This window comes from Corapipo altera, unplaced genomic scaffold (genome assembly GCF_003945725.1).
Source record: "Corapipo altera isolate COAL_440 unplaced genomic scaffold, ASM394572v1 RXGC01000072.1, whole genome shotgun sequence".
Taxonomy (NCBI): domain Eukaryota; kingdom Metazoa; phylum Chordata; class Aves; order Passeriformes; family Pipridae; genus Corapipo; species Corapipo altera.
The window spans coordinates 2,738,986-2,765,668 of NW_020884943.1; the positions used below are offsets into that span (position 1 = coordinate 2,738,986).

Consider the following 26,683-nt stretch of genomic DNA (forward strand, 5'->3'; position numbering starts at 1 on the left):
TATAATTATTCTGTGGATCGTATTTTATAGAGGACATTTTTTATTAATCTCTCTTTTTTTCCTTCACACAAATTCTCGGTAGTTTCTTTGTGAACAGTTTCTTTTATTCCATACAAAGTCGTTTCTAAAAATAGGATGAACTTTGCCACTTCCTTCTCTGAAGGCACAACTGGATGAAGTTCTTTCTTTCCGATTTTCAATATATCTCAAAGACGTGTCAACATCTTTCTCTGCTGAAGTCTAAAGTGAAAGTAATTGCAACTTTATCTCTTTAAAGGCACTCCTCTGGAAGTACTGTTAAGAGATAACTTACAGAATTTGACAACAGAATTTTTTTTCCTCCATTGGTGTATGTTTTATGGGCTTTCTCTATTAATATCCAAGAGCCAATTTCTATTTGACTGAGATATATAAGCAGTCATTTTGGCAATTTCTATTTTGTCTGGATTTTCTCTCCTGGAAGGAGGGAAAGCAGAAACCCAGACATACCATCACCTCCTTGTATTCCAGTTTGAGCTTATATGAATACAAAACCAGTTTCTGCCAGTTCTGCCTGGTCATAAAGGAGCCAACTAAGAATTCTAGTTCATTGATTGTAAACTTTCCTAACAACCTCTAAAGACAACTAAGGAAAACACGACCTAGACTTCCAAGATCTAAATGCAAGTCTTTGTTCACATCCTGTGCTTTGACATTCTATTTTTATTTGTTTTTAAACATGCACTTTAGTCATCTACTAATTTAACATGCAGGTTGTGTCACTTTAGTGCACTCCAACTTCATGAGTCTGATCATCTAATGCTGAGTTTTGAGGTAATTTCTAAAAAATGTCAATGCTTGTTAGCAAGGAGGACACTTTCTCAGTGTCAACACCCAACTCTACACTTAAACTTCAAATTAATTTTATTAACAACCAAGGAATCTTCCCTGTGCTCAGTTAAGCTTGTTCCTTCATTGTAATCCAACTTGTGAAAAAGAACCAATTCCCTTAATGAAAAACTTCAGATTTCCCTTCTAGTCTTCACTCATTTCACAGTCTGGTAAAAACCACTCAAGTATTCCAGATACAGCATTGTCAAGCCTGGGTACTTTTTATTCTGGTAAAATAGGGTGCCAATACACTGCCTTTAGCCATTTACGCAATCACAGTATTTGACTTCTCATTTTTGCCTTTATAACTATAATTGAAACTGAACACTGGAACCCATCTCCTCAAACTTATCATTTCAGCATCTAATTTATGCTCCCCAAGCAGGATTACTATTCTGTTGGCATTCTAGATAACATCCAAGAGACAACAAGTTTTATAACATTTTCTTTGTCACTGTTTCCCCTAAGACTGTGACATCCTAGTCTGTTACTGGCTTCTTTAGAATAATAATTCTCCTTTGAACTCACACAGAGTTTTAGTTTTATATTTGATTATTATTGGGTCAGAACCTCTGTAACATACCAGTGTGTTAAGCTAGGGACTAAAAAAATCACATTTTAATTCAGTGTGGATTGTTATTCTTGGGGTATTTTGTTTATATTTATTTCTATTCCCCTCTCATCCAGACCTCTAAAAAATATTTCATGTTTCCCAGCATGTTTTAGATACAAGAGTGCTGATACAACTTTGTGCACCAAAAACCTTTGTTTCTAGGCTCTTTGTATCCCAATGAGTCAACATTTTTACCTTATGATCAGCTCATGGCAAATTTAAGACTTAGAATTAGCCAAAGCAATGGCTTCTCACTGTTAACTTTCATCACAAGTCCCAGATCAACCACTCTTTTCTAACAGCACGTTCTCCCAAGCATGAGCCAGTGACTAATTTTCAATATCACATCACTGAATTCTTCAGCATTTACTTGCCACCTCTGAAATTTCTAAGTAGATGACTACCCCAGCTAGAGCTGTCCCCTATTTTTCAAAAATTCTCTGTAAAAAACCTGCTTTGCTTTTGTTCCCTTGTTATCAACTCAAATATGAACTGTCTCCATTCAGAATCAGACTCAGGTTTGCAAGCTTGAAGGCTGTTAAAAGAGCACAGAAGGAAAAAAATAACACTCCAGTTCTGTAACTTGAGTAATTAAAGGCTCTAAAGGCCATTTAATTTTTCTCCTGTCATTAGGAAATGCACAAGGATAGAACATCTACTACATCTCTAGACTGCCTCAGCATTTATTATTATAAAAGACCTGTGAAAAACTGTTTTCTATCTTTTAAATACGCTGTCTAGAATGTCTCCACTTTAATTTTCCATAGCATCTCAAAGCTTGTTCGATACCTCTGTAAGTGGACAGTGGAAGCCATTCCTGTTAAGAGCATGCATGGTGCTATAACACTGTATGTTACCAAGCTTTTATAAAACAACTGTAATTTAAGGTTAACCAGGAGGAAAAAAAATGTACTTGATAGTATGGAAGAGTAAGGGTTCACTGTGCCTCTGGCAGAGTAAGCATAACATTGCTTGGATCAGAGGTTTTTCCAAGCACTTCTTTTTGCAGTGAAAATGCACATTTAAAAAAGCCATGAGGAGCATACCAAGGAAGTGTGGTTCTTGGATTTCTTAGACATTGGTCTCCATTCTGCCCAGCCAGGAGTTTTGGAGGTAAATATCTGATTTTTATTAATTCTTTGGTGTGAAATGGATCTATAGGATTCCTTAAAGATACCTACCCCAATGCCAAACCCCCCCATTGGTACTGCAGTGGGATCTCTAAATTTCAGCCCTGGTGGCAGCTAGCAGAGGGCATGCATTCCAATAACAATTAATTCAGAATATTCAGCAAAATTTGAGACAGTCAGCTCCTCTCTAAATATAAGAAATGGCTTAAAATGGAATCATCACATCTGAGCAAGCGGGCAGCTGGAGAGGATTTGACTGAACCACAGAAAATCTTAAATAGTTCAGATAATCTTAACTAATTTCAGGTCAACACAGATGACAAGGCAAGCATGAATTCAAATTACAGATGAACACATTCAGAACAGATGCCAGAAACCATTTTCCCCACATGTACATACACAGTCATAAATGTGCACAACAGCCCTTCAAAGTCGTTCAAGATATTCAAAATACAATTTGATACTATCAGGGGAATTAAATATTGAAGAGTGTGTTTACATTTTTGACGGGCCTGGTGACCTCTGTTCCTTCCCCAAAATCTCCTGATTACATTATTCTCTTCCTTTATCAAGGCTGCTGAAATGTTTGCTCCATCATTTTCTTAAGAACATAGGGGTAATCCTTCTACTTCTTCATTGTGACCATAGAGAGACTACTAATAAATGTACTAAGACAATTAGGAAAAGATCCAGATACATGCTAGCGGACATAACACTATCACTTCTGCAGCATCAGGAACTGCACAGCTGGCTAGGGCTTAGTGGTACCAAGTCAGATTGTCTAAAATTAAACATTTATTCCATCTTGGGACACTCTTCTTTTTTCAAGCAACATCTTCAATTTGCAGTTCCCTGAACATGCTTTTGCACAGCAGCATGCTAAGCTGTTTTGTGCTGTCATCCAGGTTTTTACATACTTAACATACTTGGTAATTTAGCTTAACTATTGATTGTGGAATGCAAGAATTCATTCAAGACTGTAGCTGGAATCAATACATCTTAGATCCAAACCTCTTCCTACTTTTTCTACAGGCAACACTAATGCGCCTCTCTTTATATCTGAGGGTTTCCTTATAACACCTGTAATGTTTTCTATACTTCTTACAACATCCTTAGCTGTTCACATCAAAAAAAACCTGTAAGACCCCTGTTCTCTTGCTGTTCAAGAAGCTATCCTTCACATTTCACTCTTTCACATTGAGAGGCTTCTAAAAAAACATGGATAATGCTTTTGTTAAAGAGCACTAGCAGTGTTCAAGAAGCTCGAGGTAATTTCAACCTCAAAATCTTTACTACTCTTATGATTTAACCCTACAGTTAGGACATAAATACATAAGGTAAATCTGGGGGAGAAGTCATAGGAAGAGTCATAAAATTTGCATTACCAATTATGCCTTTCCATGATCTGAATCTGTTTTTAATGAGTCATGAGCAATGAAGCACTTTGAAAAAGAGTTTTTACACCCTCAGAGATTGTCATCCCAGAACTCAGTGGTCTGCCATAAAACAGTAACTTCATAAATTCTTTCAAGCTGCTACAGGAATGCAGAACTTATTACATAGTGCTTATTTGTGTGCAAGAGAATAATGGTAGCTACACAGCCTAACAAGCTTATAAAGATTTCTTTTTTTTTTTTTTCAGATATAAAGCTCTTCTAAATTCTCAGTAATGCTACAACTATGTTTAGAAATAAACTAATTCATATTTATCAACCTCCATTAAATCTTAATAAATCTAAAGCCTTGAAATAACTCCTACCTCCCAGCAGTAAATGGAAAAAATTCAGTTTCTGAAGAATCAAAACTCAGTTTCACAGCGAGACAGGGAGAGATGAGAAACATGCTAACTGAAGAGCCTTCTCACCCTCTAACTGCAAGAACAAAAACCTCCCCAAAACAAAACAAAGCAGTAAAAATAAGGGTGGTTGAAGTCCCATTTTTAGATTTAAATGCTGTTTCCTGACGTAAAATGCACACTTCACCTCATCAGTAAGATCCTCCACATTTCCTGCTAACCAGCATCAGCATCTAAATCCATCAGTCCAATCATATTGCAGGACAGCAAATAAAAATTTTTTTCTCTAGAAACAAAACCACTCTCACTACTTCATTACATCATCACAATCTTCCTTTTAAGAAGAGCACGTCTGCAGCTGCAAGGGTTGTTAAGGCTATTCTTGTATATTTAAAATTGTGAGCATAACAACATCAAAATTCTCTCATGAAATTTTATTTGAATCACTCATTCAAATGAGAAAAAAAGTTCACTCTTTCAAAATTATACACTGTCTTTGGCAAGGCGAAAAACAGCTACAGGGAACAATAAAACACTTTTATGACACTATTTTTTGTATTAGATTTGTCCCTGGGCTATAAAAAATGTAGCAGGCATGCTGCAAGAAAAATGAGTGATTCTCAAAAAAGTAGTAAAAAATAGATTTTATGACGCAATGATTCTTTGTAAAACTTGAAAATTAACTAAAAATTCTGTAAGCCTAAAAGACAGGTTAATAACACCACATGGTCCTGCCGAAAAGTATAAAGTAGCCACATAGCTTAAGCAGACATTCATATTAAAGCACACAGATAAAGGGAAAAACTAGGTATACTCTACATAATATTCAAGGATAGATGCTATATACAGATCTGATGAGGCCCATTTTTGCATGCAGGTACATCAAATCACAAGAATAAACTGTCATTTTGAAGCAGAGTTGAGTTCTTCCATCCTACGCTCACCTTGCTGTACACCTTACACAATCATTATACTGAAATCCAGAGATTGGCTTTCAGCAATACATTATTAGCTTTTGCTGTACTATAAACTCATGTGGCAAACCTGAGAATAGGCATTATTTGCTGTCTGCTTTTCTTACCATTTACAAACCATGATGACTAGCTAGAAAGCCCACCAGCTTCATATGTTACAGGATTCAACTCTGTTCTTTGCTCACTGAGAATTTCCATCTCCATAAACACCACAGATTTCATTTTTACCTTGCATACTCTATTTTATTTTAGGCACTTATCTATTTTTGTGGTAGGTACTACAGAGATCCCCGGAGAAGATACAGTCTCATCCCACAGCACCATGAAGTTTTTGTGTTTCTCTGTGTTTTTTTCTTTCTGTTAATTCCCTCACGCTCACCCTTTCATTTAATGGAAATTCCTTTGCTGTAGTTAGAAAAGCAAAAGCTGCAAACCTCTCACCATTGCCCAATTCAGCAAATGTATTCTATAATTCTAAAGAACATGAAATTGAGGAGAGGACATCTTTTTCCACAGCTACATATACTAAAGACAACACAACCTGACACAAGGCCCAGAACCCACCAGTCACTAACATGCACAGAAATATTGTTCTCATTCAACATTGCTAGTAAATGTTTACTAAATATTCTCTTGAATAAACTAAGGCTTAGCTAAGGGCTAATGCAACAAATTCTCTGCCACCATCACACTTAAAATGTGAAATTTGCACGTGATATGCAAACGATCCATGTGGCCTTCCAACAAACATTCTGATTATTCAGGGCTACAATTATTACAATACTTCTTTCCTTATTATTTTGGCTTAGACAATAAAAAGCTCAATATAGGCTCTGAAAGAGGTCATTTCTGCAAACAAGACAAGCACTCTATCCTTTCCCAGTAAAGGACATGTTGGCACAGGCCAGGACAAGAAACTATGGCCTGCCTGGCGTATCAGAGGGTACCTGTTTGCTTGATAAAACTCATACCAAATATGGAATTCTTAATAAATATCCATTTTTAACACCAGCAATCTACATATGATAAAATTATATATTACCACTTTAGTTTGCATGCAAATGAAGCAAAAGTGTCAAGCAGCATATATTCTACTGCAAGATATAAAAAGCAACTTAGGAGTGCTAAATTCAATTTATGCCTTTGTAAAGTTGACAAAATTAATCATATCTTTAAGCATCATTTTCAAAAGAATTTTAAAGAGCAAAGACGAAACACAAAAGGAGGTGGTACTGTTTTAGCAGTCAGCTAAAGCAGAACTGAAGTGGAAGTTTAATGTATCAAACTGAAAGCACCATGTGTCAGAATTCATAGGAGAGGAAAGTACAATTCCTTCCTTTGCTTCTAGAGATGATCACATACATATATATTATGCTATATCCCATTCATGCTGTATTATAAATAATAAGGCCAGTTTGGAGATGAATTTCTAAAAAGAGTACCTATCATTAACAATATTATGAAATTGAATAATTACAGAACTTATCTTTCATCAACTTTGAAGCTTTCAGATTTCTAATGCTTTAAAGTAATGAATACAATTTTTTTCAGTAATGCACTACATCAAACTGGGCCATCTGTTAAGAAGTATCATTAAGACATCCAGCCCTTTGAGGGACAGAGAAGTAACATTTACTGCTTGCTTAAATAGTTACAGATGTTTCCAGAAACCGCTTTAAAACATTAATTTGTATGTTAAACCATAACCCAGCAAACAGTCTCAAACATGCTGGTCCCCGCAACCACGTGCATGTGTTTCTAAGTTCAAGGTCTCAGTAAGTATTTAACTATATATATTGATTAATTAATATTTACTGCCGAAAGGAGAGGTTCAGAGCCCCTTCACCAGCACCTGTGATGGCACTGGAGGAATTTATATGCAGGCAAGACAAGTATTCCAGGGGTCCTCAATAACCATCTAAGCCTGGAAATGTCTAATGCTCATCTGGAACAACTCTTGCTTTAGATTTGTGAGGTGTATCACTAAAAGGCTGACAGGTGAGTCCTGCTCTGACAGACCAGGTTCTCCTTAAGCCCACCTGAGACTCAGCTCCAAGGGAGAGACGAGGAGCAGAGGTACAGTGCAGATACACACAGGGAATGATTATTCAATCCCATAGTTCACTGATTAGAACACCTTTTAAGAAGAAAGCTTGTCCAAGTTCCCTAGCCTTGTGATACTTGCATTTTCCTCATTTAAGGGGATTTCCTCAACTAAGATTTTAGCTGTGGCTTGTTCAGTCTGGTCCAGCATACAACCAGGACTCACAGGGCTGAGAAGGAACAAGCAAGAAGAACCTGCATCTCAGCACCCCACTGGAACGAGGAAAAATGGGGTTCAGAGCAATAAGGTTAATTTTTTAATCTTTATTTCATATTTGCATTATTTTATTGTCCAGCTTAATTCATAAGTTAGTCCTGAGAGTGCTCAGATCAACCTCGTAATAGCCATCAAATCGGAATATTAACACTATTTTCATGATTTTAAAATAAAGAGCTTAAAAAAGCCACATTTCCAAAACTATGTACATTTACTCCAGTTGCAAGTTTAAGCAACAAAATATATTTCTTTTTCAAACATAAGATCCTTGAAATGGGAATTCTTAAGAGATACTGTGCTCTTTCTCCCCCAAATCTTCCTTTTCTCCTTCCTCCTCTCTAACTCGGAGCAATTGCAGCTTTGTATCTGCTAAGTCTTCTAACCAAAGGAGTATCATAGACTGGTTTTAGACTCAGGCTTTTATCTCCTATCTATCACATAATATCTCATTAAAAAGGAATTAGTCCCCCTCTTGAATCAGCAACTTACATTCCTTCCAAGCATGCATAGTCTCTGGCTTACCTCTACAAACACTGCAACACTGGTTCTCTGGAAGAACGTGATCATCTTCTGAGCAGTTCAAAGGTGGACAAGTCTCTGTCACTTTTACCAAAACTCCATTCTGAAAATAAATAACATTTTTTTAAAAATTACATTTGGAAAGCACATGCAATGGCAAGGATCACATAATTTTCCGTCTTTAAAACTGGTAATCTCTAGTAAAAACAATCTCCAGTAAACTAGCAAGAAGCAAGTTAAATTCATTTGTTCCACCGTAACATCAAATTTAAAGTAATCTACTTGTGCATTTCTCTGCCCAGTGTCAAAACAAAAGAAAAAGAAAAGGCACTTCAGCTCAAAATTCTATTCTAGTTTTACCAAATATGTAGTCTCAAAGTACAGTTGTCTTCTTTACAAGCATTTGAAGGAATTAAAGAATTTCACTCCAGTGTTTGTTAAAGACAGTCTTCCTGCTTCATGCAAGTCTGAGTTTGCCTCCCCTTATTTTACAGTCTACTTCACTGATAAGTTGTTCAACTCAAACATACACAGCAAGACCAGTGTTTTCAAGTGTCATGTGTTGTTCTCCTGTGTCCAATTACAATGGTTTGTTTTTTATAATTACCAATCACCTCATTTCCAAAATTAGGCCCTTCAAAGAGGAAAGCTCATCTTGAGGTAGCCCTCTAGAAATCGCTGTAAAAAATCAAGCTCAAGAAGTTTCTACGATTTTGATTCCTGATAGATTAAAAAGAAGACTGTGATAGGAAGTCTAGTTGCTGGTAGAAATTTTCTAAAATCATAGACATTAAGCCTTTCTGCAGAGATTTTACACCAAATTTTACTCCATCTCCTTCCCATTCAGCAAATTGCCTTCACTATGCCTCCAGACCAAACACCTCTCTGGCTCTTTAGTTAGTTGTTTCTTAAAATCCCCAAATAGCCTCTTCTTTTACTTTATCCCCCCTCCAGCCTTTCTCACACCATAATTTATTTCTTCAGCATCCCTTCTGCAGCTATGCTATCACTGAGGACTGGTAAGTGGAGCAGAAATTAACAACTGGAATTTTTGCTCAGTAGGAACTGCAGTAACTACCCCACAGGACTGTCCACACCTGAGTAATCCCATTTTCCAAGCTGTGAAACTCCACTAAGAAAGCGGGCAGGCTGCTGTGTTGCCAGTATACCTTTTTAACATTAATCTAGTCCCCACTCCTCACTCCTCCCAAAATACTTCTCATGACATCTCAGATTGGTGGAATAAGAATTTCTGCTTTTTTCAAACAAAGAAATAACATTTTGCAGCTATCACAATTGCAGAGAAAAGTTTAAAAATATGATCCAAAAACATCTAGGGCTAAGAAAGCAAAGGAAAACCAACACCAAAAAAAAAGACAAAATTTTATTAAGGCCACTATTCTCATAATCTGAGGACTTTGAACAGAGGATGTTGACAATACCTATGAGCATACCCAGTATGAAGGAACACCCCTGTGCAGAAGTTTGCTTTCATATCTACAAGACAGTGTAGCACATTGATGCCAAAAGACTGGCTCAGGTGTCAGAAGCAGTACAGGTAAAACCTTTGCTGGTAATCAGCCTCACCAGCCGTGCCACTCTGGTTCAGCTACGTCCCTTCAGGCTCCAGAGGTAGCTCTCACAGTATCAAGCAGTTGGGAAATGCCTGCTGAGTCTACAAGGCACAAATGATGCCCAGGGCACCCAGCAGATAGCAGGATTTAGAGCTGAGAAGTGCAGCAGACCCAGGGAATGCAAAGCTGACCATTCTGCAATCACTGCCAGTCGCTGCCCTCGAGGTTACAATCTCAAGACTAAAAGCAGGGCCAAGTCGTTTCTCTCGCTTTCCAATTGTCTTTACTGGCAAGTTGCATCAGTTGCTGTCATGAAAAATAATGCTAAAAAACCCCCCAGGCATCGGGATTTGTGATTCTTTTGGTAAGAAAAAAAAGCAGCTCCCTGCAGTATCACATACAGCAACGCATTGCTGAAGCAAGTACCCACACAAGAACAGTGAAGTTAATGGAGGTATTAGGTCTCCTTCTGATCCCACTTCCATAAGTGAAAGGGAGGAATCCCCCCATGGCTGCCTGTGCAATTGCAGCAGCAAAGATGATAAAAGAACCAGACACGCTGAGCCATCATTTACTATCATGTTATCAAGCTACCAGCTAGAAAAGCCCTGGTTTTATATATATAACTCATTGCCTATTTAAGCTCAGACAGGACAATTACAGCAGGAGGAGTACAGTATGTCAACATACGGACAAAGAGCGTTGACTGACAATAAATCTGGTCAAAAATATGGCAGGAAATGGCACGAAATTGAAATGAGTAATCAGGATGAGTCAAAACGCTACAGACAAATTTAATCCAAGCTCACAGTTTCTTTAGTGACTCATAAAGAAATAGAAGAACACAAATTGGGCATTCCATTGTTTAATGACATGAAGATTTTATTTCCTTAATTTTCCTATTTTCTGCAGAATTTGCATCTTGGGAAAACGAATCAACCTTATTTATAATTAATTTTTAAAACAAAACATATCCATGTTGAGTGTTCTTTGGGTTAAAATCAATTTGTTATATACTAGTACAGATCCAATTATAAGAATTATCATCATTACATTTCAGACTTCATTCACTGAGATAAGAACAGTTCACACTTCAGAATTATTGCTTCAGGCAGCCTTAGAAAAATTACTCCTTTTTATACTCAATTCACATACGTAGTGATACAATCTGGACAGAAAAAGATGTCAAAAAGACATTTTTTTCTGGAATAAATACATCAAACTTCAACTGTAACATACAATACACAAAGAATGAGATCTGGAGTCAAACATTTACAATAAGATAATTAAATTTATTGTAATTCCAAAGGCAAGTACACAAAATAAGGATTGGCTGTAAGCCTAATCAGTGACATGCAGTGAAAATCTGAACCACTAACAGCTTATCTCAGATGATAGGCCTTGAGAAATAACAGTAAGATTCAGATAAGGCTATTTTGGTGGGGTTGTTTTCCTGTCTTGATTTAACTGTGTCATGGTTCTAGCCAGAACAGGGTTAATTTTTGCAGGAGCCAGGAGGGGGCATGGCTGGGACCCCCTCTGAGCCTCTTCCTCTCCAGGTCAAACAGTCCCAGCTCTCTCAGCCTTTCCTCCTAAGAGATGCTCCAGTGCCTTATTTATCCTCATGGCCCATGTCTGATGTCTCTCCAGCTGTTCCATTTCTCTCTTGTGGTGGGGAGGCCAGAAAATACAAGTGTGTATGTGCTTTAGAAAACAGCATCTTTCTGCATTTGGGTTGGCTTATTTATTTATTTATTTATTTGGTGTTTGTGGGGTTCACCAGTATGGTGATGTGGTTTATTTAAAGGCATCAGAAAGATTTCTATAACTTTTGTTGGACTGGGAATATACAGTTGATCAGCTGCCTGTTTGTAACCAGACATGTTTTACGGCAAAGGGTACAAAACCAAACTCCTCTCCATTAATGCTGGGAGCAGTGGGTCAGTGTGCCATACAAATGCTAGAAAGATGGACAAGGGTCCACTGACCTCCAGGAAGCTCGACTAAAAAGATTTTTGCAAAGATAAGGAACAGTGTTGTTCTTGGAGTGACAACTAAGGCTGCTATTTGGAACTTTCTCCCGAAAGACTGATCAGTAACAGCTTGTTGTGGTTTAGAAATGGTACTCTCCAATTCAGTGCTCCCACTGAAATCACGTTCCGCTTGCTCACTTCCTCCTCCCCCTCTCTCTCCCCCACAGCAGGCTGGAGAGGAGAATTGGAGGCAAAAAAAGTAAAGATCATGTGTTGAGATAACAACAATTTACTGGAAACAGCAGCAATAAATTGTTACAGCAATAAATTGGTATTTACAGCTGCACATAAATACCCACAGGGAGGGTGCCAGGCCCTTTTCAGTGGTGCCCAGTGACAAGACCAGAGGCCATAGGCACACAGTGAAACACAGGAGGGTCCATCTGAACATCAGGAAACACTTTCTCAGTGTGAGAGTGACCAGTCACCAGCACAGGTTGCCCACGGAAGCTGTGGAGTCTCCATCCTTGGAGATGTTCAAAAGCCATCCGGACACGGTCCCGGGCACTCGGCTCCATGCAGGCCTGCTCAGGCAGGGTAGTTGGACAAGATGACCTCCAGAGGTCTCTTCCAACCTGAACCATTTTGTGATTCTTAGAAATACCTGTGCACTCATTTTGTCATTGTAGATTCATCTAGAGAGTGTTTATGGGCAGGATTCCAGCTCGGAATGGCTGTTCAACAGTAACATCTGTGCTTACGGTTAAGAGGATGTGCATCATAAATATTTTTAGTCTGGATTAGTTTTCAGAAATTAAAAGACTATCTCACAGCCTGATAAAGAAAATCTTTGATCTAGCTGGATCCATCAGCAGCATTATTATTTTAGTTAGATGGAAAAAATACAAAAGTTAAAAGCGTCTTAAGCTCAGATCAGTACCTATGCAAAGAATAAAATATCTATCTTCAAATAAAAATTGAAATGTGAAATTTCAACTTAATCTTTTTGACATTACCCCATCTACAAATGTATCCTCTTTTAGAGACACAAAGATTTTTAAGTCACCTTTATCAACACTATTAAATTCACAGTTGATGTGTACCCTCCACTGTATTCCTTCATGGATCATCAGCTTTTGAAACCTGATGTCTGTTATTCACGTCTGGAAAATTAAACCATGTTAAATTTGTTATAGTCCTCCCTATCACAAAGCCTTTCCTTTATTCATACAACACCTTGTCTGCACAGGACAGAAAACAATGACACAACCATTTGACTGATCACCATTCATCCTTCATCTAGTGAGCATTCCTAACTGAGGCAGAAAATAAGGAGGTGTTTTGTTTACAGATTTAGGAGGTCAAAATGCTGAAGACATATTGAATGAACTTCCTATATGGACACAGCACCCCACATAAGCACCCACTTAAAAACTCTCTGCAGAATAGTGAGGTGTAACATCTACTTGAGGCACAGCTGTAGAAATACCTTCTGTTTGTTGGAGTGTTTTTTGAAGGCATGGATGCATTATTTTTTTATGGTGTGGCATTCACAGATGTCATTTTGAATACTTATCAATACTCTCCATTAAGATGTAAATACCAACTGCAATGTTGCTGTAATTAGCACTGCCATATCATTTTCCTTTAACAATAAGCAAAATTCAAAAGCTCTTTTCATTATTTCACTCATGTCTAATGATAGGTATTTGATGGTCAGTATTTGCTTTTATTCTTCATGAACATATTATCATACTCATAATGATGAATATAACAGTCTAATTTATAGCACAGAGAAGTTCTACAGACTCTCTCTGGTTTCACTTTAATGTGAAAATCCCCCTGTTTTCATTTTCCCCTCTCAAATAAGCATTCTATGTCATATTATAAATAACAGGCAACTCAGTCTGTCTTCCAAGGCAATGACCTTGCCCACATATTTGTATATGCAGTGCTGAGCACCCCTCTACAGATACAGTAACAACAGCAAAGTAATTCTGCATAACAAGCTGTTTTCACAACATCTGCAACCAGTTATTGTCCATTTCCATTAGTGAACATAAAATTGCTGCTCTCTACACTCAACTACAAGCACAACAATAACCAGATCATTGTAATCTTTTCCAATACTCTCACATTCACCAACACTCCCTGAGTGGTTCTAACACAGCCTGAGCTCTTAAGTACCGACTGTAGTTGCCTAAGTGTTATGAATTTGCCAAGGAAGACCCCAGTCCAGCCCAATACTCAGTAATGTACCTCGACAATTAGGACACCTATATGGAGTTTAAATAATACTAGGGGAAGTATAGAGTAACTCAAACAATATAAAACAGGTTGCTTGAATTGCTTTTAGCAATTTGGCTGAAATTAGTAATTGGCTTAAGATGCTGCTATTTCTTTCTAGAGCTCATGAAAGCAGAGAGAAAAGAGAAAACATCCTTCCAAGTCATTTTGCCCCTGTTTTTCCTATCCTGCAAGGGTAATATTCCTGCCTTGTTTTTGTATTTTTGGCTTTCACTGACTTCAAGGTCATCTTTTCAAGACAACAGATGTCACATTTGCATGAAGGGAGCCTAAAGAAATGCACTAACTTTTCACTGTCACTTCTGAACACCACAGATACATTTAAAATCAGGAAAAGTTCATACAACTGAAACTTACTCGACATTCCCTGCAGCTCTTGGTTAATACTCGTTGACCTTCTGCTAGCACTTTGCCTCCATAGATACACTTTGCTGTAATTGGAGAGAGGAAGGAGGCAGATTAAAATTAAATTAAATCAGTATTTAAGCAGTAAACAAATGCAAGGCATAATACAAAAGTAAAACCAGTATTCATTGAGAAAATATGAATACATAGTTAAAACTATGATGCATTTTGCTTTCATCAGAAGTCAGTATTATATATAATTACAAGCAAAGCGGCAAACAAATAATTAGTTTTTATGAGAAAGCAGCATTTTTACCCCAACTAAAGAGAGGGAATAAGAGCATAAACAACATGTCCTGGACTAAATTCCTTATCATTCAATGGCAAATATTTTAACTACTGACATTCTGTAGACTAGCTCAGTATTTGTGTTATTAGAGGTCTTTGCGAGTCACTTTAAGAATTTGAGACACTTATTAGTGTACAGTTCATTGAGAGAATAATATAAGCATAGATTTCAATTAAGCCTTCATTTTTTTTTGTGGGCACAGAGGTGAACTCTTCAACTTGCTGGAGCACTGCAAAAATGGATTAGATGCGGTGAATGACTGTACTGTTGATTCAATACTGTTGAATCAACAAACTACGAAAATGTATTTCAGAAAAATAGTCCTCAAGCACACATGAAATAAGCAGATTTCCCAGAAAACTGAAAGCTCCTACTAAAAAATTCTTGTCTGAAGTTTTGATCCTTCTGCCAAAGATAAGCAGCTCCACAAATGAATCAACAGACTAGAACTTGTGAGCATTCCTCATTCATTTCAAGGCAAAGTGAGAATACTGCCACCATGGAGAAGGCAACCTCGAACAGGGCCACAGTAGCACAGAGCTTTGTCAAGTATAACCACAACTATCACAGTCCCCTCGCAACTACATATCTAAATTTCACTTTCAGAGACAGACAGTAAATCCATTAATTAAAGAGAACAGTTGGACTGTTATGATCTCACACAAGTATCCATTACAAAAGCACCCTGCATTACTGGCCAGGTCAGTGCTAAACACTGACAAAATAACTTTTTGTTGTGGAGATTCAGCTCTTTCTGTACTTGACCAGTAACAGTCTGACCTATGACACTGAAAGGAAAGCTAAAAGGTTTGAATCCTACGTTACAATTGAGCAGAGCTCTTAAAGTTTCCAGAGGTAAGCCACATGCACAGTGCCAGTGTTCAGAGTACTCTGTTCTCAAAAGATTCAGACTACCTAGGACTGCTCTACCTCAATTTCTCTCCTGAACACCAAGGTAAGGGAAGCACTCACAGGTGCACGTGTGTCCTCCTTACAGCTGATTGCAGTAGGAGTATTTATTCCACAGCAGCAACTGCCATAGCCAGTTTGATTCCCAAATTTTAAGCAGAAAGGACTGCTAGATCATCTTCTTCTAACGACTTTTTGTGAAAATGCTCATTTCTTAAAAAAAAAAAAAAACAACCTCCTAATTTTCAGGAGAACCCAGTTTTCATCACCACCAAAGCATCTGAAAAACAGGCTTCTTCCTTCTGGTATCCTACTTTTCTTTGTTTTTTGAAAGCTGCCCTAGTTTTTATGCCCGACTTCTTGTGATCTCACTTCGAAAGAACACTTCAGATCAGGAGGCTTCATTTAAATTAGGAATCCCAGTAAGTATTTTTGGGAGGATATAAATAGAGAAATTTCCTTTTTCTTTCTGTCTGTTCTCCTGACATGAATGCTTTTAGCAAAAGAATCGAGACACCAGAAAGCAAGTTCATGTACAACTCAGGAAAAGTGATATTTTAAACAAAATTATAGTCTTTTGTCAAATATTATTTGAAAGGCTAAGATGGCAGGGATCAAAACTGAACCACCTAAACCCCTTAACATATCAGACATTAGAGCTACTTTGTTCATTAACCCTTAGCTGAGACAGAAAAGTGTTCAATAATCCAGCCATTCAATAATCCCTGGAGACGGCAAATTACAGCTGATGATTCTATCAGAGCTAAATAGAAGAAGCAGGGAGAAAATAATACCTGCAGTGCAGCTCTTTGGAAAACCTCTGCAATTACTACTATCTCCCCAAAAGTGACTAACTGTGGTCCTAGCACATCATTTTGTCAAGGAGCTCGCATTTACAATCCATTTCAATCAACTTCCACACATCCCTTCCCATTGACTGACACGCTGAGTTCTTGTCAGAATAACAAGCCAAGTTTGTGCCAATCACCGACAAAAGGCAAGTTTGATTGTTCCTCTTCCCATTACAAATAACAGGAACACAGTTTACTCAAGGGGATATACACTGAACCTAGGATTTTGTGCCTTACAATTCCTTTGTGTCAGATTCTGGCTGCTTTGCACAAACACGCCAAGAGGAGAACACAGTTTCAGGAACGAACTTTCTAGACTCTGTGTCGCAAACAAAAACATTTTGAGACACAAAAAAATAGGCCAGCATGGCCACTTTACCACTCAAGCACTCTGCTCATGAAGATCTTTCAGTACGCAGAATATTCATGCTGACATATAGCTGAGAGAAATGAGATTACATAAGTAAAGAAGAACAAGTGCAAGACCACAGCTAAAGGATATTTGTGCATAAAACTAATGAATTCCACAACTGAAGAAGGGTGACAGAATGCCAAAAAAGTGTTATTGTTTTCCTAATAAATCTTAAAATTATTCAACATCCCTATCTTAATAAATTATTGAAAAACTCATGCATGAAGTTTACCAGTCTTCCAGAACAAATCAGGGGAAAGATAATTTCTCAAGGTATACAGCTCAAATTTTCATATAAAAATTGTCTTTGTTCCTTGTACTACTATTAAGGCAACAAATATTGAATATTCTTTCCATGAACATTAATTGACAGCTTTCATTACCAGAAGAAACTGAAAGCTAACAATAACACTGACCACAAAATTTACTTAACTTTTCTTTCTTCTCATTAATTTATTTTGAAATTAATTACAGCAAACTATCACTCCACACAGCGATACTAACCAAGGGTCTGATATTCTGTCATGTTTGTTTTAAAGAACAACCTTTCAACCTGAAATAAAAGATAGGCAAAAAGGTAACAGCTCAGTTCATTATTCATCACAACAGAAAGTTCAGACCATAGGCTTGATGCTCCTCTGCATCAACAGGGTTCCCAACCCCAAACCAGATGAATAATTTTCCACTGACAATAGTTAAAAAGAGTACCTCAGAAATCTGCAATACTTGTTTCATTTCTCAGCAATTATTTATTTTCATCTTAAATCAAGTCTGCCACTGTGACTCGTGTCACTTGAATTACCAGGACCTCTGAAAGTCATTACAGAATGTGCCTGCTGTCAGGAAAGGTTTAACTCTGCTTAAATGGAAGGTTAAATTGCAAGGTCTGTGTGATGTACTTACCCTTGCATACTTTGCAGCACTGACTTTCCACATGCACTGGGAGAGCATCAGGAGGACACTCAAGAGGGGGACAGGACATCCTTCGGCACTCCACAACTCCACTCTAAGCAAAGGTTTTTAAGACAAAATTCTACTACTACTGCTGCAGTTAGTGAGTATTTTACACAAAACACAAATAAAGACTATTTAAGTAAATGAAAATAGCATTTTGGATTACAAACCCATCCTTCACTAACAGATCCAATCCCATCCAACTACAAAATGAATCAAAGTGCATCTGAAGCTGAACTTCCCCATTTTGATACATATTACTGGTTTTACCCCCCATTCCCTGAGCAAAATGCATTAAGTGGAAAGCATAAGTCCCTGTTTATAAGAACACAAGCACTACTTTCTGTAGGCTGTTCCAATCATCTTTGAGATTTTTAACAATCAGGTTTCTATTTTCCTGAGCCAACGAAGGCTCTCTTCAGATATTTATCAAATAATTTCAAAGATACAAGTTTTACATACTAATTCTCTTTCTGTTCCTTGTATTTTTCTGACTGATAAATGCTGAAAACAGAGTCTGCAAGTTTTTACCATGCAAGATGCAACTAAGCATCTATGAATACTATTAAGATAATGCTTCCTTTTTGAAAAAGCTACTGCAGTGAAAACAATTCCAAACACAAGCAATGCCACCTGTTCACCCCAAAACCATAAAGCCCTCACCACTATAATTAAAACAAATAAGAAAGCACTGTCAAGGGAAAGTAAATTTTATTTATGAAGCCTGCAAATATGCAATGTCAAAATTTTATTTATTTTATCATTCTCCTCTCTATTGTCCATACTGCCCCTAGATGCATACTAAAAACATAATAATTCTCAGAGTTAATATAATGTATTCAAAGGCCATTTTCACATTTTTGTTAGGTCCTGTTCTTGAAACTCCAGAAATTCTTACTTTGCATGTGCAGTTCCTGCAGTGATCATCTTCAACCCAGGACTCTTTGTCTCTATAGATCAATCCATTAACTTGACAAGTCTTCTCACAATGACAGTCTTCCAATTGACTCAGTCTTGTTTCTGCATAATTTAACTATAAATTAAAGTAACTTGATGAGATTTCTGCAATTCAAACACATTATTTAAAAAAACAAAAACAGTATAGGTATTTTTAGCCATGCCAAGTTTGCCTACAACCTTTGAAACACTGACCCAGGATATCAGCAGGTATAAACTAACCCTATTCCTCAGACTTTGATGGAACTATCCATGCTAATTGACAACAGTTTATGACTCACACAACAGTCTCTTGTACAGCAACTAAACCCCCCAGGAATGTCTGGACATTACCAGAAGTACAAAAAGACAATTTTCTTTTTCTTTTAAATTTTTAATCGCTCATCAACCTGATCACAGGTAAAAAAGCAGGAAGACTGGCAGACTGACTTCCCCATCTCATCACTGTTAAGCATCAGCTAGACTAATACTTTTAACCTTATAACAGCAACTGATATCTGAGGGGGAAAGGAAGCATTTTAATTCAGTGTAGTACATGATCAGGGAGAAGTCATGCTCCTGGAGTAAACCCTGGTGGCACTCAACACTCCTCGCTGTTCCCATTACCTCCTCAGTTCCAATGACTTAAAATGCATATCAAGAAGCTAAAACTGATGCATCTTTTCCAAGTATTGCAACTGCAGGCTAGAAATTGCTGTGTTTACTGATGAGATACTATGCAATAACAAATGGGGACAATGCTCATTCTTGCAGCAGCAGCAGCAAAGGACAAGGCATTTTGAACCACACTCTCCTCAGCCACAGCACAGACCTCCCCTTCATACAAAGGACCATCTTAACATCCTCCAGAGAGGAACCACCTTGTACCCAGTATCATGATCTCTAATCCCTAAGAGCATTCAAAACTGCTTTTCCATTTTCTAATACTAAAAATAAGTGAACAAATGTAGAAATATAGGATTAGAAATAAATATGTGCATTCTTTCCTGGCTTCTCCCCTTCCCAGACAAATAACTGAAAGATGACAGGCTTGTGTTAAAAAAAAAAAAAAAAAAAAAATTGTTTCTGACAAAATAAATAACAAAAAATACCAAAAAAAACCCCAAGTCATCAAAATTTATAAGGAAAATTTTGTTATTCATAAAGGTGTTCCTGGCATATAAACCCATGTTGTAAACAAACCAGATTAACTAGTCCATCAGTGAACTCAAGTACTTGATTTTTCTTGATTTTAATCAAAGTCAAGCTTCAACCTTTCTGACCTCAACCAAGCAAAGGCTCTCAGTAGAAAGTTTTGTGCTTGAAGTCTTCATGTAACACCTGAATACAAAGCACATCCTAGTGTGGGCCCATAATTTACCAAAAGAAATTATATTCCACTCAAAGAAAGGCAGGAGATGCCCAGTCTGATTTCAGCAGATTGTTAAAGCTGCCTGAATTATTTTAGCCATTACATTTAAAGAGACACTAACAGTTCTCTAGCATGGCAGTTGGGAATGCTGCAATATAGCACAATCCTTTTCTCCTGCAGCAAATTAACATTTTAGCCAGATTCTAATGCTGTGACATACGATGTGACTCAATTTAAGGACACAAGATTAAATCAATTGACATATATATTGGAGAGATTCAGAATTGATTCAAATCATGACAAAAATAAAATAGGTTTTAAAAGCTACATCTTCACAAAACATGGGTAGGAAGAGGACAAAAGTGTGGTTAGATTGTTACAGGTCATGATCAAATGCTCCTGTACTCAGCACTCCATGATAACATACTATGCTCTGCTGGGCCCCTTACACAGCCCCCATGTCCCATCCTGAGCCAGCACTGGACTCAGGGAACCCTGAGGTAAAGCCCAGGCAAGAGGGTTCTCCCCTTTCCTGCCTTCATACTGCACAATTTGCACAGCTACTAAAATTATCAGAGCCTGAAACACTAGTTGGGTGTTTTCTTCCCAGGCAAGCCCAGCTCTGAGTCTTCACAGTTTTAATGCATATAAACTGCACACAAACATTCATTCCAACACTCCTTGGTCTACTCAGGGCTGTGATACAGCTATAACCAAACACAGACTGAAATCCTAGATATAGTGGAACCTAAAAGCAACAACTAGACATTAAACCACTTTTTCCAAAGGTCTTGTTGTTCATGCTCTGCGTCTCCTGCTGCAGGACCAGGAGCTAGGGATCCTTGCTCATGTACATTAGCAAGCCATTCTCTGACCACCTGCCCTGCTAAATGGGATCTCTGCAGGCAGCTCACAGCCCTTCAAAGCCTTGCTCTTTGCCTTGACATACATCATCCCATACAATATACTTGTATCTACATTAGTACCACTTGTGGCTATTGTGGCTAGGACTTAAAAGGCCTAATGCACAAACCTTAATGCTTCCCTCCAGACTCTCAATTTTTAACTTGCATTTGTCTACCAAATTAACCTCCTTTCCTGCTGCATGCATTTTTTCCCTGGACAACAGTATTTCTGTAACAACTGCAACGAGACAGTCAGTAGACTACTACAACAGAAAAGGAACTTGCAGTGAAGGATTATCCCAGCACCACTTTATGAAAGCACAGAGTCTTTGCAGTACAAATACTGTGTTATTTGCTTCCCCTCATAAAGTACTAGCAAGCAAAAATATAATTAACATCAGAGGAAGCAAGTTCCTCAGTACAGTGCATAATTGGAACTTGCTCATACCACCAGCAGGGCTCAAAATAATTGCCTCTCTTTCACAGCGCAAGCAGAAAACTGAACTAAAAGTTTCACATTTTGCATTTGGAGCCAGCCTGTCCAAAGCATGTCAGCTGACTAAGTGGATTGTCAGGATAATGCTCGCACTCTGAAAAACAGTTTCCCCTTTCCTGTTGGGAAGGGAAAGAACTCTTAAAGGCAGCACAGTAAAAAGTATAATGTTTTTACACAAGCAGCACTACTATGCAAATCCTATTTTTGAAATTCCTCTTCAGTCACTACACTGAGATTAAATGCATCCACAGGTTGTTGAATTTTCACTTAAATCTGTTAAGTAATTACCAAATAAATGCTGTTTCAGAAGAGACAATTAATTGTCCTTTACCACAAACCAGATGGTTCACAAACATTAATCTCCAAAAATGTTCAGATTCTCCTTTAACACACATTAGAGGTTCAGTCACCTCTAAAACAGTTTCCCACCCCAAAACTTCACCACAGCCTTAGCTGAAGGGCCCTGGCTCACACAGAGGTTGACTGTGTATTGTAGGAGCAGAGCCTAAAGGAAATCTCAAAAATCCAAAACAAACAAACAAAAAACTCCCCCAGCATTATAGGTCCCCATTCATCCAATTCATGATCCAAACCAGGGGGTAAAAATAAGAAAGAAAAAAAAAGGGGAGAGGGGGGAGCACAATCCCCAAAATCTAAGCATACACCACATCATCTGGAGCTGGATTAACTTTCACACTGATAAAAACCACTGATCAAAGGTGATGTCAAGATCAGCACAGCCAGCAGGTTCACAGGCATTTTCATTTTGGGGCCTCATTCCAGTTCTCAGGAAGGACACTATACCAGTCCTGAAGACTTCCCACAAGCAAATACATCCCCTCAGACAGCATCACGTGGTGAGGAAATTATTGAGGAATTTCACTCTTTTGTTTCTGCATTTATCCCTCAGCACGAAAAGGGAAATAAGGCTAGGGCTTCTTACAAAAAAAAGTAGACATCTGGGCATTTTTTTGTCACTATCTTACAAACAATAAAGTAGACAAGAGAAACTCTATTAAGCTTAAGGGACATCCCTGGATCTATATCCATAAGTCTACTGCAGACAGGGAGAAAAAAAATGGCTCTGCCATGAAAATGTAGAATAACTGCATAAGGAATAAATACTTTCATCTTAGCATAGAAGGAAATGGGCAACTAACAAAAAAGCTTAGGTACCTACTTTTGCAGTCATTTTTGCCAGGAGTTCTTGCAAATCCATGATTCCTTGCACCAGACTTAAGAAATCACTGCAGGTCGGGCATGCTCAATAGAGGAAGAGTAAAAAGAAACAGCAAGGAAGAGAAGGAAAGACACAATAACCCATAAATAACCAACAGCCTATCATATTTGATTTATCTGAACATAAAATGCAATCTGTTTACACAGAAGTTCTGCCTTCTGGAAGTGAGCACACGCAAAAAAATGACAAGCCCAAAAATATTATTTTTAAAACAAGAAAACAATCTGTATGAAAAATCTAAGATAGAGAAAATAAAGAAATTGCTACTTACTGCGATTCAGATTAGGACACTGCGTTATATATCCATTAGGTATAAAGATGACTTTCACATCTTGAATAACACCCTTTGTAAAAGAAGAGAAAAGTGGTAATACGGACTACAAACATTGACTTAAATCTGTAGAAGCTGTTTCACAAGTCATTTCTTCAGTGGATATGAAAAAATTACCAGCTCACTCTTCTTGTGAGGAAAATAACTGAAGATGGACAAAATGTACCAACTCCTCCTATCAGCGTGTTTGGATTTTAATTTTCATAGAACGCAGAAATAATACGGCTTTGTCTTTTGTAATCGCCAAATATAAGCTGCTTAAATGTCTTAAAATGGGGTGAGACTGGTGAAAAAAGCAGTAAAATAATAACCATTGCTCAAGCCAATGACACACTTTTCAAAAAGACAAAAAAAAAAAATAAAAATTCCACAGTAAAACTCTTTAGTGATTTAGCCAAATAAGACTGTGAAATCAAACACTGTGAAAAGACAAGTATATAGTGCCAGATGTAAGTAATAGTTTACACTTCCATTGTTTGCTTTCATTTAGCCTACTAGCTCTGTGTCTCAACAGGCAGTTCATGTAATCGTGCCATCAGTCAGAATGAAATCTTCTCTCTAGTGCTGACAGATAGAAAGATGCCCTGCACAGGACTGGCAGAGGGTCAGAGCCAGTCAGTGCAGTTTGTATGATGATCCTAAACCAACCTGGGCAGGACAGGAGAGAGGCAGGACCAAAAGGTCCAGTGTTGGTTGCATCCTCTCTTGTCCCTGACCTGCAAGGATACCCCCGATGGAAGCGGCAGATGGCCCAGTATCCCTGCACACCTGGGCCCTGAAGAACCCTAGATACTTCAAATAGTCCAGAAAATGCTGAAGGTTGTGTTTGCTCTCTTAAGGTCAGGACAAAGTTTTTTCTATATCTTCAACTGTGCAATGTACTCACTTCACAAGATTCACTAGCTTTAATAAAGTCATGGTCACTAAGGGAGAGGAGAAAGGGAAAACAAGGGACCTCTAGGGTTGATAGTTGCACTACCCCTGCCTGTTAATCAGATGTTGTGACACAGCTCTATCTCCTCCCAGACACTGAAAAATTTCTTTAATCTGAAAAGAAATTTATCATGGCAGCAGTTATTATCTAAATAAATTACTGATTTGCAAGACTATGCTTTAATTTTCAGTTAAAATGCCAAAGAGTGAGTTTTGCAGATCAAGGACATAGTCACTTGCTCACAGGCCCTTGAAGTCCACCCATAAATAAACTAAAGGCCTCAGATAGCCCTTGAAGCCTGGTAAGTACAGCAAGTAACATATGACTTAACGTTTATATGGTCATCTGTTAAAAGAGCAGAAGGTAATCAGCAAGCTCTGTTTCCTGCTTATTTTTTCATTATCAAATATTAACTGAAAATATTAGTAGAGATAATCAGATCACACTGTCTTTCTTGCATAAATATATACATTTATTAACCTTTTCATCTATGAGAATAATGAAACCATAAGCAATGACAAGTAATATTGTCACTGGAAATGGAATATCCTGAAAGCCATTTTCCATACTTTCTGTCAGCAGTCATCAGTGAGAAATTAAAAGGTGAGGCATAAAATATATTTCAGCTCTTAAGCCTCTCCAGTGAAAAGCTCAACCAAGAGAAAATGGGATTACAAAGTTTCACCAGACCATATCACTCAGCTAACAAGGCACCATCCAGAGAGAAGTGATAAGTTATTTTCTTCAGGCTTTTTTTTTTTTTAAGTGCATCGTCAGCTTCAAATACGTTTGTTGCATGAGAGTCACACTGCTCAATTGTCTTTTGGATAGATTTGCATTTAAATACAGCCTGAAGAGGAAACACAACTACTTTATTTGTCTCAATTTCTGGCCACATAAAAGCATATTACCATAGAAAAACATGAATATGAACTTCAGTTCACTAACATAGATGCCTTTTAAAAGTCTATAACCATATGAAACAGAATTAATATGATCAAGTATAGAAGAGAACTTTGAAATGGCAGAAATTTTGATGATGTATTTTTTTAATAGAAAGACTTCTTTATAGGCAAACACTTATTACAGCCATAATTATTGTAACAAACATGAACAAACTCAGATTATTCCTGCTTGAGCATTAAGTCTAGGTTACTGAGAGCTTGGATTTGGCCTTCACAGGGAGATGTCAGCAGCCAAAATCTTTCTAATTTTACCCTCCCAAGCAGGCATCACCTTTATACTATCTTTAAAAACATTTGGTTAATGACAATCAAAGCTTCAGTTCAGCATCAGGACTCGCTAGCACAAAGAGCCTTCATCTGTGCAGGCAGATTACCTGCTACAGGATGAAATTCAGGTCTGCAGCATTAAGTATCAAGCCCATCCCATGAGAATGTAATACAACAGTCCAGATTATGGCATTTCTCCTGCCTCTACTAAATAGAACCCTCCTCTCACACTCTGTGAAAAGGCTCATATATTCCACAAGCTCTCCACTTCTGCATTTTCATTTACCCCATTGCCTTTCACCCTCTTTAAAACCTCCTTCTCCCACAGAGATAATGGGAGCCACACAGCTGTGCCCGCTGCATTGGCCAGGGCTGGGGAAAGGCTCTGCATGGAATACCAGCAGAAATGCCTGAAACTCATGTGCCTAAGCAAAGCCATGCCAACATCACCAGATTTCCACTCCATGAGCACTGTGCCACTCCACACAGTGCAGACATGCCCCTTGCCAGGCACCTGTACAGCTGCCATCAGCACGGCATTTAGTCTGCACCTTAGTCCATACAACTCTGAGTCCAAAATTATTATAGAGTCATATGACATTATATACATATACATATATATATATATGAGATACACATATGATGGTGTGCAGTAAAAATACCAATATGCTTCTCAAGCACCTACTATACAATCCCCAGACACAATATGCAGGATCAATAGAGCCTGCACTAGCAGTTATGAAAATTACTGTCTTTCTACATGAATCACCCTGTCAGCAATGCATTAATAAGCTCATTTTTGCAGTAGCTCTGTGGAGGGACCCCTAGGGAGAAGGGTTCTCCCCAGCAATAAAACAAAATTTTGCAGATAATTCTGATCCTGACAGCAATCAGATCCATCCCAGAGAGAGAGTTCCCTGGATGTGTGGCAACACTGTTTTTTCTTTCAGTTGCATCTACTTGGGTTTCCTAATCTGATTATAATAGTATTCTCTAGCCCTAAAACAAATCTTGTGTTTGGGACACTGTCCCAGTTCCGATCAGGACAGGGTTAATTTTTGCAGTAGCCAGGAGGGGTCATGGCTAGGACGTGGAGGTTGTTGCTGAATGACACTTCCACTGAATTCCATAACTACCATGGACAATGAGTGTGGATCACTCCAGAGACACGAGTCATGAGCTGCTGATGCAGCTGGCAACCAGCCAACAGCACACCAGCCCTCCTGCCCTGGAAGACATCTAGGATGGGTAGAACCCACAGTCATGGACTAAATGAACTCAACAGACATCTTAGAGGGATGGCCGTTGACTATGGAAATGAGACCTGAGCTTGTATATATAT

The 26,683-nt window shown here is 38.0% G+C and overlaps 1 protein-coding gene across 4 annotated transcripts in view; it reads right to left on the reverse strand.

Moving 5' to 3' along the window:
- NELL1 (neural EGFL like 1) overlaps positions 1-26,683 on the reverse strand; it is a 279,771-nt gene that overhangs the window by 191,748 nt on the left and 61,340 nt on the right. For all 4 annotated transcript variants that reach the window (XM_027662212.1, XM_027662213.1, XM_027662211.1 and 1 more), the window contains exons 6-11: positions 23,116-23,188; positions 22,785-22,867; positions 18,794-18,928; positions 17,845-17,947; positions 14,433-14,506; positions 8,225-8,324 (exon numbers count right to left, since the gene is read on the reverse strand). In XM_027662212.1, the coding sequence (XP_027518013.1) occupies positions 8,225-8,324; positions 14,433-14,506; positions 17,845-17,947; positions 18,794-18,928; positions 22,785-22,867; positions 23,116-23,188 (568 nt within the window). The remainder of the gene's footprint in view (positions 1-8,224; positions 8,325-14,432; positions 14,507-17,844; positions 17,948-18,793; positions 18,929-22,784; positions 22,868-23,115; positions 23,189-26,683) is intronic.